This window comes from Microtus ochrogaster, chromosome 8 (genome assembly GCF_000317375.1).
Source record: "Microtus ochrogaster isolate Prairie Vole_2 chromosome 8, MicOch1.0, whole genome shotgun sequence".
Classification (NCBI taxonomy): Eukaryota; Metazoa; Chordata; class Mammalia; order Rodentia; family Cricetidae; genus Microtus; species Microtus ochrogaster.
Window position 1 is genome coordinate 81,327,606 of NC_022015.1, and position 17,768 is coordinate 81,345,373.

General features: G+C 36.2%; 1 protein-coding gene across 1 annotated transcript in view; it reads left to right on the plus strand.

The window, feature by feature from the left end:
* The window catches only part of Shoc2 (SHOC2, leucine rich repeat scaffold protein), a 72,746-nt gene extending 56,873 nt beyond the window's left edge, over nucleotides 1–15,873 (plus strand). The window contains exons 4-9 of the mRNA XM_026781491.1: nucleotides 3,667–3,797; nucleotides 8,628–8,816; nucleotides 10,678–10,800; nucleotides 12,408–12,545; nucleotides 12,869–12,986; nucleotides 14,095–15,873. Coding sequence (XP_026637292.1) covers nucleotides 3,667–3,797; nucleotides 8,628–8,816; nucleotides 10,678–10,800; nucleotides 12,408–12,545; nucleotides 12,869–12,986; nucleotides 14,095–14,303 — 908 coding nt within the window. The 3' untranslated portion in view covers nucleotides 14,304–15,873. The remainder of the gene's footprint in view (nucleotides 1–3,666; nucleotides 3,798–8,627; nucleotides 8,817–10,677; nucleotides 10,801–12,407; nucleotides 12,546–12,868; nucleotides 12,987–14,094) is intronic.
* The last annotated feature ends 1,895 nt before the right edge of the window (nucleotides 15,874–17,768 follow it).

Genomic DNA, 17,768 nt, shown 5'->3' on the forward strand with positions numbered 1-17,768 from the left:
CTCTGTGGCTTTGGAGCCTGTCCTGGAACTAGCTCTTGTAGACCAGGCTGGTCTCGAACTCACAGAGATCCGCCTGCCTCTGCCTCCCGAATGCTGGGATTAAAGGCATGCGCCACCATCGCCCAGCTTGCCTAGGCATTCTTAACTTTTTTATTGGATGCCACAGAATGGCTGTCTAAAGCTTCAAGCCATGATCCATTTCTTGACCCTTGAGCTCATTTCTTAAGTTGATAATGAAAACGAATGCCATATTGTATTATACCCAAACATCTTACCTCTACATTTCATTTTTAAACTATTTATAAATCTTATATTCATTCATTCATTCATTCATTCATTCATTCATTAACTCACTCATTCATTTATTCGTGTGTGAGCGTGCATGCGCGCGCACATGTATGTTCACGCATGGGTGCATGCACAAGAGAGGTCAGAGGACAACTTGCAGAAATCTGTTTTCTTCCACCATTGTGGGGTCCAAAGGATTAAGCTCAGGTCCTCAGGCATGGTGTCAAGCCTCTACCTGCTGAGCCTGCTCACTGGTCCCATCTCTCCATGTTTACATTTTTCTTCTTTGTTCATTCCCTTCTGCTGTACCAGGCAGAGATGTTCCTTTGCAATAATAGCTCTAGTTTATAAGGTCATTTTTGATCTTTCCTACTAGGAGCTGTCTTCTATAAATATTCAAAATATTTTGTTCAGGCTTCTCAGCTACTATCATACTCTGAGCATAACAGTCATTTGTAAGTGTCTTGAGAGAGTAGACTGTCTCATATTTGGCCTTCTGTGTTGTAACATCTGGGTCAGTAGATGAGAGCCAGGAGTCTTAAAAGTAGTCATGTAAGGTAACTTTTGATAGGAAAAGAAGTGGTTGTTCAGTTTTCTCAGTTACAGAAAAGTAGATTCACCTCAACTATTAAGGTATAGGATTAAATAGTAAAGGTTAATCTTCAAAACTAGCTACATAATTTTGTTTTGAGATGATGAAGGAGAAACTAGCAAAGAGATAGAACAGATGAGTATTTTAAGGGCATAGAATTGGATTAAGTAACTTGGACAAGATAAAACTGGTATTAGGAATTATTTTCAATTATTGAAGTCTGTGTTTTTTCTTTCTATAAGAGTTTTCAGAGGTCAGTCTGCTACCTTAATGTTCCTCGGTGTTTGCTCTATTGTAATAAACTTTGAACAATATTCAGTTGTGGATGTTCTTTGCCTGGCTTTGCATTTGTGTTTTGGCAACAGAATTAATGACGATGTGAAAAGGGATACAGAAGTAGAAATAAGCATTTGTAATTGATGTGGTTCCCACTGATTCCAGAAGTATTGGCATAGTATTAGGTATAGTGTAACTGGTACATCAAGGAGCCAGTCAGAGCTGTGTTGTCTCAGAGTATAAAGTTGAGTTTTAGGTATCAAGAAATTGTCTTTGCAAATAAAATTTTTGGATGCTTTTATTCTGTTCAAGATTCAAATGTATACTATCTATAGGATTTCTTCCAACCTTGGCCTCACGTTTAAGGTACCACATATGTAGATAGAAAACAGATTGACTTAATAAGAATCAACTAAGTAAAATAGCCTTGACAGTTTAATCTGAAATGTTTTATTATGAATATTGCATACTTAAAAACAAATTGGAACCTAAGATATAATAACTTAGATTACAAATATATACACAGATTTAAACTGAACTCTGAGGCCAATTGTCCTGTGAAGAAGCAGTTTTGGTAAACTGCATCATAAACGTTCTAAAACTGGTCTGTTCTAGGACCAAAGGTTGTAATCAAATAGCCTTTATGTGAGAAGAGAACATTTTAGTTGTGAGCATAAAGATTAGCCATCTGTGATCATACCCTACTCCCTAAGAGGTCACAGATGGGCTGAGATTAGTGCTTTGTCACAGGTGGCAGAGTGCTTGCTGTGAAAGCACAAGGACTAGAGTACTGTCTTAGCACTCAGGTGGCCCTGCAGCAGTGTGTGCTTGTAATCTGGGAAGGTGGCGATGGAGGTTCTCCAGGACTTGCTGGCCAGCCAGTACTGTCTCGTCAGCCAAATCCAAGTGCAGTAAGAAATAAGGTGGGGAGTAACTGAGGAAGACACAGAGTGTCAACCTCTGGCCTACACAGACAAGTGGGCATGCCTGTGAACCCACTTACGTGTGGAGGTACACACAAACCCATGTACATAATGAAATTTAAAAAACCCACAAAGTACATATAACTTTTAACTATTTGAATTAATAATATCAGACTCAAGAATTGTCTGCCTTTGAAACATAATTCTTTAAGGTTTACTTACTAATCTCAAGGTTTAGCTTATAGTTTCTGGTTTCCTGGTCTGTAAATTCTCTGGTGCTTTGGAAAGGAGTCACTCCTGTTTTGTTTTGTCCCTCCATCCCCATTTAAAGTAGGTCCATCTTACCAGAGTGCCATCAGAAAGATACCAGTGAAGCATCTTTAGTTAACTTAGAAATGACTTTAAGGCAAGCTCAACTTATTTTTGCTAATTTTATTGTTGCTTTTATATTTTGTTTTACACCCTTTGGAATCTTAACCAGAACTATAAATTCTCGGTGGCTTAGTATCCCCACAGGGTTGTAGAGAAGAAATGGAGTGATGCAGCTATGGAGTGGTTGCAGTCTAGTGGGAAGGCAGAGACATCTGGTGGGGGTCTGTGTTACAGTTGATTAGATTTAAGGTATAGACTCACGAGAATATATTGTGAAAATAGAACTGTTACTATGGCATTGTAAAGGATAAAAACTAGCTTCAGATGGTTATTTAGATGACCTCTGTTGCTAGTTTCTTCACTGAGAAGCAGGAGGTGAATAGTGACTAGGTGAGGATTAGGGGTGTAGCAGCTGCTCTCCAAACACTGTCAAGGCTTGATTGATGCTATGGTAGCTATGTTAATTATCATAGCAATGTTGTATCCTAGAAAGTTGGGTCATGTAATGAGAAGAATAAAATGAAATAGACATGATACATTGATAAAAGTACAGGACTTCAAATATGTATCTGCAAAAGCCTAACACGGCACAGTCATCCATTTCTGTAATTTCTAACATTGGGGAAACTGTTTAATGTAGAAATAAAGGCAGCATTTGGCATTTTAACCTGACCTATCCAGAAATGTCAGAGCAGTGGCTGTGTGAATCAGTTATAACAAAGGAATATACTCAACTTAGTGGTTGTTACTGTTACCCTTATAAGTATCCAAACAAATTTATATGTGTTGTTTAGGAAGTTTTGTTTGACTCTTTTATGATAGTAGACTCTGTATTCATCCAGGGAGCTTAACATGTAGCTTTCTATGTTTTCTTGGCAATGAAGCTCAGAGATATCTGTGGGATGATGCTTTCACTGTTTATATGCTCAGTAGCGGCTAGTGTGTGTACAGGTTGGATATGCTTAGATATCATTGATATCATAGCATTTCTGTGAGATGCTCAGAATCATGTGTTATAAGTTAAATCCAAAGATTATAATTAATTTAGAAATTCACTTAGCTGTCTGTTTCATTATTTCTCTGATACCAAGATCTGCTGAAATAGTACTTCAGTAGTACTTCAGAGTAACTATTGATTATCTAGTGAGTAGTTTATGATAGTTAAAGGCTCATTAGATTTTCTGAATGATAAATTCCTTTTTCTTGTATTTACAGGAAACTTGTCCAGTTTAAATCGTCTTGGCCTGAGATACAATAGATTGTCAGCAATACCCAGATCATTAGCAAAATGCTGTGCACTTGAGGAGTTAAACTTAGAGAACAATAACATTTCTACTCTACCAGAGGTAAGAAGCAGATTAGAGGAAACAAAATGTAGTTGAAACTAGTCTGCAAGAAAATGGAGGTAAATTAATTAGTTTTACAGCTGGATCCATAATTTGGTGATTGGGACTATTTAAACAGTGAAAATGCTGTCACATACCACCATTAAAGTAAATTCCAAAAACAGAAAGCGTGTGTGTGGGAGCATACTGTTTTAATGTGAAGAAGAAGGTGAAACCAGAGTGAACGAAAGTCTTGTTATAGTCTCTCGCTCTTTACTATGGAGAAGCAGTAGTAACACCTCTAAGAAAAAGTTTTATTTATTGTCAAGATTAATACTATTACTCGTTTGTCACCCAACTTATTGCACTGTTGATGCAGTAATGTCAAAGCCTGTTTAGTGTATAACAGCCAAAAAAGGATATTTTAACTCCTTATTTTAACTTGAATTATGTTGATTCTGTTAGGAAAAAAAAATTGGTCTAGTAAGAAGTCAACTTCCACCCCCCACCCCCAATATCTGCCTACTTTTGTTGTCTTCTGGTCTCAGTAGAAGAGACACCTCTCACTAATCATTGTACTCTGGAGCCATCTCCTCTTTTGTAAAAATTGGTAAAGATTGGTTTGTAGAATAACATGTTTCAATGTGATGTGAAATTATTCCCTTTCTTGTATTGAAACTAGTATGCCAATAGTTCTGCAATGCAAATTCTTGGCAATGTGTTTTCTTATTTTATTCAAGCATAATACAGTACTACTACTACCAAACTAAATGAAGGGACTCAGGCTCACCATTGACCTTTACAATTTCTTTTCTAAGTGGTAAATGAATGTGTATGTGAGAGGAGTGTGAATCTGTCTATTTCTGTGTTGCTTTATATATGAAGAACTATTTGGATAAATGCCACTATATATCAGCTCATAAAAAAATTTAACTCATTTGATTTGTTTGCTAGGGAAAAAATACATAGAGACACATCTATTAATTTGGCTTATTTTACTTTTGTTGTGTGTGTTTTCAGAAAACAGCTTGGAGAGTATAAAGATGTTTCCCATGATTGCAGTTGCTAGGCTAGACCACTGAGATTACTATGACAGTACCTTTTCTTAGCAGAAGAATTGTAGCATTTATCTGAGATAAAGAGTGAAGTTCAAGGTAGGCAATCTAGCTCCAAGAACCAGACTGTCTGGATTTTTGTCCTGTGATAGTGATAATTCAGATTAATCAAGATGGGTGAGGTTATGCTGTTTAATGTTATCCGCTTCTCTAATGACTCACCCTTAATAGACTAATTATCACATTAAGTAGGCTTCTTTATTTTTCTCCGTGGTAGTGGTGGCTTTTTTTCTTTTAGAAACAAGACCTTGTAGTGTAGACTTTTGAGCTGGTATTTACTATGTAGCTCAAGCTGGTCCTACATACACATGTACCTGTTCCCTTGCCTCAGCAGGATTCCTGAGTGTAGAGATTACATGTGTGCCACCGTGTTCAGCTAAATCCTTGAGGAGCTTTCTTTTGGGTGTTAATTGTGTCCATATTCTTAGATAAAGACTGGGTCCCTATAAAGTATAAACATTTGAAAACTATGTAATTTTATATACAGGTTTATTATCAGTGAAGAAAGATTAATAATTATTTGGCTGTTAAGATATGGACATTGCCATAGGTGATTTTTTTTTATATTATATAACTGAAATAAGTCAATTTGTTGGCATCTGTATTATTATGGTATTGTAAAAACAAAAACATAGAAGCCTCTTTGTTCTATCTGTTTATCCTTTTTTGCAATCTGATCCTACCTGACCTTTTTTCTGTTGTTTTTAAACAGGGACAAGGGATCCTTCAAAGTTTTTTTCCATACATTGGGCTTGGGAGTATTAAACCCTCTTTTTACTTGTGATAAGACATTATTAAAAAGGACGGACAGCTCTCTCTGGTCTGAATATGAAAGGCTGTGTGTATATGTTCTCCTGTGCATGTTTTCAAGAGAGACACTGGGGAAGCCTTTAACTGACTTTGTCCAAATATGAAAAATTAAGTCTTACTTAAAAAATCATCCATGTACTTTGGAAGTAGCATATTTTCAGTGCAAGTGCTTGATTCTGTTTGACCATAGACTAAGTAAGGAAAACAGAAAGATCCATTAGGTGCCATTGAAAAGGCTTTCAAGCTGTGTTGAGATGATGAATCATGGCAGCAGTTTACAGTGCTTAGCTGTGGATCTCTGCATCGAATTCCTTCAGTTGCTGGATAAAATTTCTATGGTGACAGTTAAGGTAGTCATCAATCTGATTACAGGGCAAGGCCAGTTCGGGCACCCTCTCCACTAATGCTTTTTAGGGTCTTAGCTGGGGTCATCCTTGTGGATTCCTGGGAATTTCCCTAGTGTCAGGTTGCTTGCTTGCCTCGTAATAGCTCCCTCAATCAAGACATCTCTTTCCCTGCTCTCCCTCTCTGCCCTTCCCCCATCTTGGCCATCCCCTCATGTTCTTTTCTATCCTTCAGGCTCCCCTCTTCCTCCCTTCTACCCTCTCTTCTACTCCCTCTGCTCCCCCCACTCCCAATTTTCTCAGGAGTTCTTGTCTATTTCCCTTTCCAAGGGGGATCCATGTATGTCTCTCTTAGGGTTTTTCTTGTTACCTAGTTTCTCTGGGGTTGTGGACTGTAGGCTGGTTATCCTTTGCTTTACATCTAATATCCATTTATGAGTGAGTATATACCGTGTTTGTACTTTCTGGGTCTGGCCTACCTCATTCAGGATGGCTTTTTCTAGTTCCATGTATTTGCATGCAAATTTCAAAATGTCAATTTTTTTTAACCACAGAGTATTATTCTATTGTATAAATGTACCACATTTTCTTTATCCATTCTTCGTTTGAGGGGCATGTAGGTTGTTTCCAGGTAGTGGTTATTACGAATAATACTGCTGTGAACACAGTTGAGCACATGTCCTTGTGGTATGAGTGTACATCCTTTGGATATATGACCAAGAGTGGTATTGCTTGGTCTTGAGGTAGATTGATTCCCAATTTTCTGAGAAACCACCATACTGATTTCCAAAGAGGCTGTACAAGTTTGTACTCCCCCCCCCACCCGGAATGGAGGAATGTTCCCCTTATTTCACATCCTCTCCAGCATAAGCTATCCTTGGTGTTTTTGATCTTAGTCATTCTGACCTGCGTAAGAGGCAGAGTCATTTTTATTTGCATTTCCCTGATGGCTAAGGATGTTGAGCATTCCCTTAAGTGTCTTTCAGCCATCTGAAATTCTTCTGTTGAGAATTCTCTATTTAGATCTATACCCCATTTTTTGATTGAATTGTTTTTGTATTTTGATGTCTAGTTTCTTGAGTTCTTCATATATTTTGGAGATCAGTATTCTGTCCAATGTGGAGTTAGTGAAGATCTTTCTCCATTCTGTAGGCTGCCCTTTGTCTTATTGACTCTGTCTTTTCCCTTACAGAAGCTTCTCAGTTTACGGATGTCCCATTTATTAATTGTTGCTCTCAGTGTCTGTGCGCCCATGCACTCAAGGTTACTTCCCACTTTCTCTTCCGTGAGATTCAGTGTGGCTGGATTTATGTTGAATTGAACTTGGTTTAGTGCATGGGGATAGATATGGATCTATTTGCATTTTTCTACATGTTGACATCCAGTTATGCCAACACCATTTGTTGAAGATACTTTCTTTTTTCCATTGTATAATTTTAACTTCTTTGCCAAAAATCAGGTGTTCATTGGTGTGTGGATTGATATCAGGGTCTTCAATTTGATTCTGTTGTTCCACCTGTCTGTTTTTATGCCAATACCAAGCTGTGTTCATTACTATAGCTCTATAGTAGAGCTTGAAGTCAGGGATAGTGATGCCTTTGGATATTTCTTTCTTGTACAGGATTGTTTTGGCTATCCTGGGTTTTTTGTTTTTCCAAATGAAATTGAGTATTGTTCTTTTGAGGTCTGTGAAGAATTGTGTTGGGATTTTAATGGGTATTGCATTGAATCTGTGGAATGCTTTTGGTAAAATTGCTATTTTTGTTATGTTGATCCTACCTATCCAAGAGCATGGGAGATCTTTTTATTTTCTTGCATCTTCTTCGGTTTCTTTCTTCAAAGACTGTTGTGTTAGGAGCGATGGGCTGTGTCCCGCCACCCGGCTAGCTTTACCCGAAATAATTACATGGAAACTGTATTCTTTTAAACACCTCTTGGTCCATTATATCTAGCCTTTTCTCGGCTAACTCTTGCACTTGGACTAGCCCATTTCTAATAATGTGTGTAGCCCACGAGGTGGCTTATCAGAAAAGACCTTAACCTGCGTCTGTCTGGAGTGGGAGAATCATGGCGACTCCTTGACTCAGCTTCTTTCTCCCAGCATTCTGTTCTGTTTACTCCGCCTACCTAATTTTCTGTCCTCTTAAAGGGCCAAGGCAGTCTCTTTATTTAACCAATGAAATTAACACAAAACAGAAGACTCTCCCCCATCAAAAGACTTTAAGTTCTTTTCGTACAAGCCTTTCCCTTCTTTGGTTAGTGTTATCCCAAGATAGTTTGTGTTATTTGTGGCTATTTTAAAGGGTGATGTTTCTCTGATTTCTTTCTCAGCCCTTTTATCATTTGTATATAGGAGGGCTTATGATTTTTTTGAGTTGATCTTGAATCCTGCCATATTACTTAAGGTGTTTATCAGTTTATTGTGGGCTTGCTGTAAACTCTAGATCGTTGTAGTGATTGTCCCTGAAGATGGTCACAGAACCAGCCTTTCCAAGCTGCAGTTTATCCCCTAAAAGCTATTGCTCTGTTTAAGGCAAATATTACCTTATTTCTTAATCTTACTCTTACTTTGATTTTTACAGAGTCTTTTATCCAGTCTTGTAAAATTGAATAGCTTGACGTTAGCTAGAAATTGCTTCCAGTTATATCCAGTGGGAGGTCCATCTCAGTTTTCCACCATCTATTCCCTCAACATGGAACACAATCGAATCAACAAAATCCCATTTGGAATTTTCTCCAGAGCTAAAGTGTTAAGTAAGCTGAATATGAAGGTAAGTCCCTGTCTGGTGTGTGTGTGTGTGTGTGTGTGTGTGTGTGTGTGTGTGTGTGTGTGTGAGAGAGAGAGAGAGAGAGAGAGAGAGAGAGAGAGAGAGAGAGAGATAGAGATAGAGATAGAGAGAGAGAGAGAGAGCTGTAGTTCTTGTTCATATTTTCTGTACTAGGGTGGAGAGTAGGTGATACCTTGTTGATGAAATCTATACTGCTAACAGTCATGCTTTAGGACAGTTCTTACTGCATAACAGGTGTTTTCAGACTGTGCACACCCTTAGCAGTTTGTCCTAGAGAAGTAGTCTTGGGTGTCTCCAGAAGTATAATGCTAAGGATATATATTACATAACTATTTCATAAATGCCAATGTATGCCAAAAAGGTTTAACTTCTTAAAGTAATATATCTAATGAAATAATATGGAACCACCAAGCTTGATGATCTAGACTAAGACAATATTAAATATCTATTGCAGTATTCTAGTAGAAGGTAAAGGATGTAAAAGTCTCCTTTTACACAGGTTTAAGCTGTTTTAAATGTGCTAGTTATTATATTAAATTCCTAGGTATTTTGTACATCCAGCAGCACTTTTTAAGATAGTTTTTCTCTTTGGCTGTCGGAGGGATGGATGAATAACCCTCAGGTTCTTTACCTGGCCATATGCCCTTCCGTGAGAAGCTTCCACATTGATAATGTGACTTTACAAGTTTACTGTGTAAGGAAAAAAATCATGGAAAATTGTAAGTGCTATGATTTAATTTGTAATGGACAGATTTTCGGTCCAGAGACAATAATTAATAAAATGGTCACATACCTAATCCTGACTGTAGCTGAGTAGGAATCCAGGAAACCTGGGTTTCTTTGTTAATGTTGTCATAGTATACTACATGGTTTTGTCATTCTTTAAACTCTGCACCATAATTGTGGCCTTTAGTAATCTAAATCTGTAACTTTGTTTCTATACTTTGTCATGATAACTATTTGAATATATATGAGTAAAAATTTTAAGTGAAGATAATCTTAAAATCCGAGTAATATTTCTTAGTCTGTTGATGTGAGAAAGGATGCAGAGGTAATAAATCGCCTTTCTGCTGAGTGCTCCTTGTGTAACAGTACTGGTGGCAGACTTCTTGCATACCATGCACAAGGTCCTGGGTTCAGTCCCCAGCATAAGTAACAAGTAGTGTCTCAGTTTCTAATAGGTGTAAGCTATGATGAAGCAGGTGTTGCTAGTTTTTGCCTTTGAAGATACATTTTAATTGCTCTGTTGTTGTTAGAGTTTATCTACCTGAGATTTTAGAAAATGAATGTGAAACTGAAGAACTTTGTCTTAACATTCCATTAAATGTGATCAAAGATTAACAAAACTTTTTCTTGGAAATAAAAGTGAGACTTGAAAGTTTTTTCTATATATGTACTATACTTTTTTGTAATTTTAAAAACTACATTTGTATTTGTTTTTGTTTGCTTGAGTAACGTAGCTCATAAGGGGAGGTCAAAGGACAGGTTTATTTGGCAGGTCTCTTCTACCATGTGTATTCTACTGGTCAGGCTGGTGGCAAGTACCTTTCCCCACTGAGATGTCCTGCCCGCTTCTTACCCATATCTTAACTGAACATTCTTATTGTACTCTGATTTTCTGTACATTATTATGAAGTAGTTTAACCTCAGAATAAAAGCCTACTTAATTAAAATGTTGGAAGTTCAGAGTTTTATTGGTAAGTTTTGGCTCTTGTTTTATTTATTCTATCTCTTGATAAATATGAGAATAAAATTTCCTGTTTAAGAATTTTGCTTGCAGAAGAAAATGTAAATGGTGACTTTATTTTTATGGTTCTACCTGGGTGCTTCTTCTCTCTACCAGGACAATCAGTTGACATCACTTCCTTTGGATTTTGGAACTTGGACCAGTATGGTAGAATTGAATTTAGCCACAAATCAGCTCACAAAGATCCCAGAGGACGTGTCTGGTCTTGTTTCTCTTGAGGTGAGTGAATATAGTGTAATTAGAGATGGTCATGTCTGGACTCCATTGGATGCACAACCCTGTGAGAGGAGGGAAGTGTTGATGCCATTGAACTACCTCTGCCTGACAGAAGCTGAGAGAATTAAATGCAGAATCTTTGAAGAGAAAGGTGTCTAAAACTTAGCATCTTGAAAGCAGTTTCCTTTCATTCAGGAAACATGGCATTACTTGCCAAAATAATTACTGATTCTTCAGATTTACACTCACAGCCTTTTATTGTATGGCTTTGGCCTAATTTTATCACCTTTTGTGTTGGTAATGTGTTGTCCCTAGCTGTAGCTCTGTGTCCCTTGTGTTGGTGATGTGTTGTCCATAGCTGTAGGTCTGTGTACCATCTCAGTGTCTGGAATATTTTTTTTCATCCTCTTGATTTTACTTTTTCCTTTCAAAAGCTTTCCCCCATAATTAAAGATCTACCTTAGTCAGGAATGACTGTTACTGTCTTTACTTAGTGAAGTTTTCATCTTTAACACACAGCTTAGGAAGATAGTAAATATGTTCTTTTTAAGATTTAAAAAAAAAAAAACTTTCAAAAGTTCTATTATATTGTAAAGCAGCAGTTCCCAACCTTCCTAATGCTGCAGCCTTTTAATACAGTCAGTTCCTTATGTTGTGGTGACTCCAACCATAACATCATTTTGTTGCTACTTTATAACTGTAATTTTGTTATTGTTATGAATCCTAATGTAAATATCTGATATGCGACCTAAGAGGGGTTGCAGTGCACAGGCTGAGAACCACTGTCATAAGCGGCTGACAGAGATTGAAACACGGTTGTGCTTTTGTCACTCCGTGTCTGGATCTCGTCTACCGAAGCTTTAGTTCCCCGAGGAGTAAAATGAGGTAACCGCACGCCATAGTCTAATTCAGATTAAGTGACTCACATAAACACAGTGCATTTGATAGAGGGTCCTGTAAACTCGTGTGGCTATTGTTCTTGTATTGATCTTGTTTTGTGTGTTTTTTTATGGATTTTATAAAGTTGGGGCAAATAAGTAGACAGCGTTAGTTACAATTTTATGTGGCTCTTTCAATTTACTGCTCTTTTTCCTAACCCAGCTCCCATTATTGTCTCCCTATTTCCATGCCGAATTATAACTTCTTTGAGAAAAAGGACTCTAGAGCTTCCTCAGTCCTTTTACCCTTTAATGTTTCTAGGGTGTAGTGAAGAATTTCTAAATTGTAACTTCAGTTACTGCTCATTGTTATAGACAGTTGTAAGTCAATGGCTTACTTTCCTTAAGTGAACATTTTAAGAATTTTGAATAAAAATTAGGTTATTAATACTTATAATTATTCACTGTCAATATTTTAGTTTTAAGACAATAGTTAATTTTGTTTTTCCTTTAAAAATTTAGTTAATAAACCATTTCCATGTTTTTAAGTAATTGAATAAAATCTCTTTGTAGTATATTTGTTTTAAAATGTATTAGTCAATTAAATATTTATTATTTTTTATTATTAGTCATTTTTGGGAATTAGCATTGCTTAATAAGCTTTAATTTTCATAACAATCATGTGTAAGTTATTTCATGAGTTGTGAAATGCTGTCAATAATTTATGCTTAGGTTCTAATATTATCGAACAATCTTCTAAAGAAGCTTCCCCATGGTCTTGGAAACCTTAGAAAGTTACGAGAATTAGATCTAGAGGAGAACAAACTGGAATCCTTGCCCAATGAGATTGCTTATCTCAAGGATTTGCAGGTAAAACCCTCTCCTGGTGGTGATAGAATTATATGACTAAAGTTCTTGAAACTATTCCAAATTACAACTTTTTCTTTAGATTTTGATATAATTTTCCAATTAAAGATTTTTATCTTATTGTCCTTATGTGAACGTCAAATATACTGTCTGCTTTTGTTCTCCTAACAAATGAAATTGTTTGAAAGAAGATCTTGTGATTTACTAAACAAGTTTTACCCAACTTAATTTCCCTGTTACTTATTTTACTTATTAGATATATGATTATAAATGTATATCATTGTAGGAAATGTATGTGTAACTTTTTTATTTTGTTAATCTTCTAGAAATTAGTCTTGACAAACAACCAGTTGACCACTCTTCCCAGAGGTATCGGTCACCTCACCAACCTCACACACCTGGGCCTTGGAGAGAACCTGCTTACTCACCTTCCTGAGGAAATTGGTATGAACCTGTGGACACTTGACTCTGCTTATTGACTTTGTGTTTTCAGATAGATAGGTTTGATAAATACACTTTTCTGTGAATTCCTTTACATCAAGCTCAAGACTTTTAATGAAGTGCCAATGGTTTTTCTCCTAAATTCTTAGAATTAAACCTCTGTTTAAGAATGGCTGGAATGCTCCCAGTAGGTAGACCTTACTTACAAATCTCAATGTACAAGATTGTTTTCTGTTCTTCCAAACTTAGTAGTTAGATGGGCTTGTGTTAAATTAGCACTGTCTGCGCTGCAAGGACATTTCTGTTTTTGTTGTCTTTATTTAGATTTTGTTTATAATAACTAGTTCTGAAACCACAGAAGTGAGCCACTATTTGTAGCTTCTGGAAGAACATTCTTCATAGGGATTTAGGGTTAATTGTAGTATTTGCTTACTATTAAAGCCTGGATTTACTTTTAGAATTTTTCCAAATAGTCACATCTAATATTTATATAATTAATATGGCCACTTTGAATTTAGGCATCAGTTCATAATCCTGTTTTTATAACAGAGTCCATTGAGTAGTCCCTAAATTAGTAATTCTGTGGATTATAATCTGTTCTCTATAGTTCCTGTTCTGTAAGCAAGATAAATAGTAATTTTTTTTGCAAATGGTAGACGATTTAAAATTTAGTTGTGCCACTTGGCTGGCTTTGTAGCTTTAGATAGAGACTGTCCACCCTAATGTCTTCTTACCTGTAAACCAGGCCAGTAACTCACTCCATGGAGATTGCCTTGAGATTAACTATTCCACGTGTAGACTAGTCTCTCTTGCTGCCTGTTGGCTTACTACTTTCCTAGTGCCACTGGCAAGTAGTCAATGTTTTGATTTTTAAAATAGAGGTTTAAAAATACATATGTGAACTCTCAACTGACCAACAGAATGTCTGAAAATGGAGTGTTTCCACAAACCTCATAAGCCTCAAAACCATTGTGATTCTCTGGTTATAAAGAGGGACCTATAATTGTGGATTTAAAAAGTTTCCCCAGTTGATTTGAATATGATGCAATTTGAAATCTACAGTGGTGAAAGTTTTAAGAATAGTAATTAATTGTTTTCCCTCTCTAAACAGGTACACTGGAAAACCTAGAAGAACTGTATTTGAATGACAACCCCAACCTTCACAGCCTCCCTTTTGAGCTGGCTCTCTGCAGCAAGCTGTCAATCATGAGTATTGAGAACTGTCCACTCAGTCACCTCCCACCTCAAATTGTTGCTGGAGGGCCTTCGTTCATTATTCAGTTTTTAAAGATGCAGGGTCCATATCGTGCCATGGTCTGATACAAACTGCTGGTCCCACACACTGTTCAAACATAGACTGCCATTAATGTTTCATATCTATATCTGTATCTGTGGATATTGATCTATGGCAGATTTATAAAAACTGCATTATGTGTTTCTGCTAATAGAGGAATCATAGCCATTTAGATTTTTTTAATTCTGTAAAGAAAAAAAAGGCTTATATAAGTTTTCTTTGCTAAATTTGATGGATGGTTTTCTGTTGTGTAATCTGATATGCCAGTTTGTTTAAAAATCTTCCAACAAATTATGAAGTCATTAAATTTAAGGGACAAAATGATATAATCAGATATGTGTTTCTCTTAGGAAAATGTGGGCCAAAAATTTTGTTGCAACTTTTCGTATCCATTTCCCCTTACAGCGTCAGATCTTTATAATGGCATGAGCCCTGAAGGTAGAATTTTTCTTTAACTTATTTGAAATTTGAAATTTAAAATTTTTATATTGTTTACAGTTGGAGTGAATCACTGGATTATTTTGATTTGCTCTGTTTTAATCAGATATAGAATTTATATTCTGTGTTAAAAATTTGCATCAGTTAGTTTAAATATTAAAAGATACTTTATTGAGCAACAGCTGGCAAACAGAAAATATACATTTAGAAATCAAAATTTCCACTACTTTTATTTCTCTAATGAATTGTAAAATAAATATCTGAAGTGAACCTTTGGGGTTGGGGTATTGAGACCTTTCTTAGAATAAGTATTTTTACTCTGGGGAAGCAGAAATCTGTGGTGGAAGGTTTTCTTTTCCATTCCTGAAAAGTGCAGATCCACAAAAATTAAACAGAAATTTGGCAAACATAAACACACATTCTATATATGTATATACAATGCTATATAGATATGTATTTATTATATCATAAACCACAATAGGTAACTTTAAAGTCTTTACCCTTTCCTTGTACAATGAGATGAATGTCTCTCTCTAAAGACTGCAGTGTATGTATGTTTCAAGGTTATTTAACAGTGTACTGTGGTTTTATATCTTGACTCGCCTTGTACATCTTTCTGTTCTGGAGTATCTGTGTCTAAGCACAATATCTTCACACTGTGCTGTATTGCTGCTGAACTAAATGCACTTTCCCCGTAGATGGGGCACTGGCTTCAAACAATTCAGTTCAGTACCATTATTTTCAGTTTCATTTCTTCTTTGTTATTAGGTGGTATAGTACAGTTATGGGAAATGGCACATTGCATCGACACTATTGGTAGTTCCATGGAAGTTACGTAGGATGTGCATGTACTATTTGATAATATTTTCTTTTGCTTTACTGCCTTTATGAATAGCAAAATTGTGAATGTGTGTCCCTTACATAGTACTCTTATTTTTGGTAGTCTTGGTCTAGGTCAGTTTAATTATTGAGAAGACCCCACAGAGCAAGTGCATCCTAGATTCCATCCTAAAACACACCTTTCATATAATGAGTAACTATTATATATAATTAAATATTGCTGCTTATTTTTCTGTTTTGCCTCCCCCCATTTTGGGGGGTCATTTTGTTCTAAACAAGTATTTTTTTACAATTAAAACTGTAATATCAAGATAAAAATTTGGACTTTTGCTTTTCCTGGAACTCAAACTCAAGAATGGGTTTGAGGTCAAATCTGGGTTCAAACTTCTAAGGAACACCGAATAAATGGAAGGCAGGTAAAGATATAAAACCCTAGAATGCTTAAATGTGCTGTAAAACTATTGTAATGTTCACTGGATTTTACAAACTCATATTCTTTCTCTTTCCATCTACTGTGGCTTTTCAGTTAAGATTTTTGTTTATAAAAGGAGTTTATTACAGTTCTACCTAGAACTTGTGTGTGTGTGTATGGCCTCCCTCCCTCCCTCCCTCCCTCCCTTCCTCCCTCTCCCCTCCCTCCCCCCTCCCTCTCTCTATCTTTCTCTTTTTCTTTCTTCTTTTAAGTCTCATATCCATATGTATTGATATTAAGGTCATGGAACTGAAACTTGAGAGATAGTGGTCTAGTGTCTTTTCTTGTGAAACATGTTTTTTTCAAAATGAAAATATATGAAAAATTTTAAACAATTTGGTTTCCCTACATTTATTTAAGTTATTCTACAATAGAGGTGGAAAATGATCACAAACTTACATGTAGAACTAATGCTACATATACATAGTGTATTATTAATCTCTTCAAGATGTAAACTATAGATCTTCTTTAGAGATGCTGTCTTAGAGTATTTCTTTAATTTAATAACTTTCTACCAAGAAGCTAGACTCCACTTAGGAGAGGAATACTAGTAAAATCAAGATACTTAATCCTTAAGTAAGGGATGGTGAATGACTACATATTCATTAGCTTTTTTCATGAACGTCATTGGGACTATTTGCCATATTTAAAAATTGCCTTTCTTTTAAAAGAATAATGTTTGACTCTATATAAGATTTGCTTAATAAACTAAGAATCATAGACTGTTGTCTGAAACATGCACATTTTAGTTTGTTAATCTGTAGCAGTTAAATGGAAACAACACAGTCTTCTATAGGTGTTTGTTTAGAATGTCACACAGAAAGGAGAGATGGTGATTTATAGATTAATGAAAACAATAAAGTTTAGACAAGAAAACAAAGGTAACTTCATATTTAAAATGTGGGCAATGTAGTTGGAGTGAAGTCACAAAGTTTGGATTACAAGTTTCTAATTAAATTTGTGTAGTCTGAGCTATTTAAAGTGAATGAATTTAGGCTGGACTGTAGCTTAATGTAAGATGTAGCCTAGTGTTAACAAGGTCCTGGTTCAACTCCAGTATACCCAGCCCCAATAATACAAACAAAAACTACCTCATACAAAAAGAAGAAAAGGGTACACAGTTAACCAGGCATGGTGGTTCAAACTCAAGGCTGATGCAAGATGATCTCAAGTTAAAGAGTAGTCTGGATGATGTATTGAGATCTTTCCCCCACCCCAAATCAAAAATAGCATTCTTGCCACTCAAGAAGTACCCTTGTGTCCTGTTGCTGGCAGCTGCAACAGCTTCCTGAGTGCTGCATGACTGAACTTTGGAAAGTTCCAGTCTCTCTGCCCTTTTAGCGTAAGGTGCTCTGCAGGCTTATCATCCTTTATAAAGTCATTTACACCCTGAGTTTTTGAAGGGTGGGGTCTTGTCCTCAAGTATCTGTCCTACTGTCCAGTCCTAGCTGCTTTGTAATCACGCTGAGTCTCTTCAGGCTCATAGCAGATGGACCAGCAATTGCTTTAAGTCAGTTTAATACTTCTTTCTTCACCAAACTGCATGTTTCAAATCTTCGAATTCTTTTTTTTTTCCTTTCAGTTATTATTGTAGAGTTGGGTAAAAACTGCAAGCAGTAACCACGGAGCCTAGATGTTAAACTGTTGAAATTTCCTATTAGTCCATTACTTTTAAATTCAGCTCACTCAGAATTTCACCATACAGAGTACAGCCAAATTCTCTGTCACACTGTGACATGAA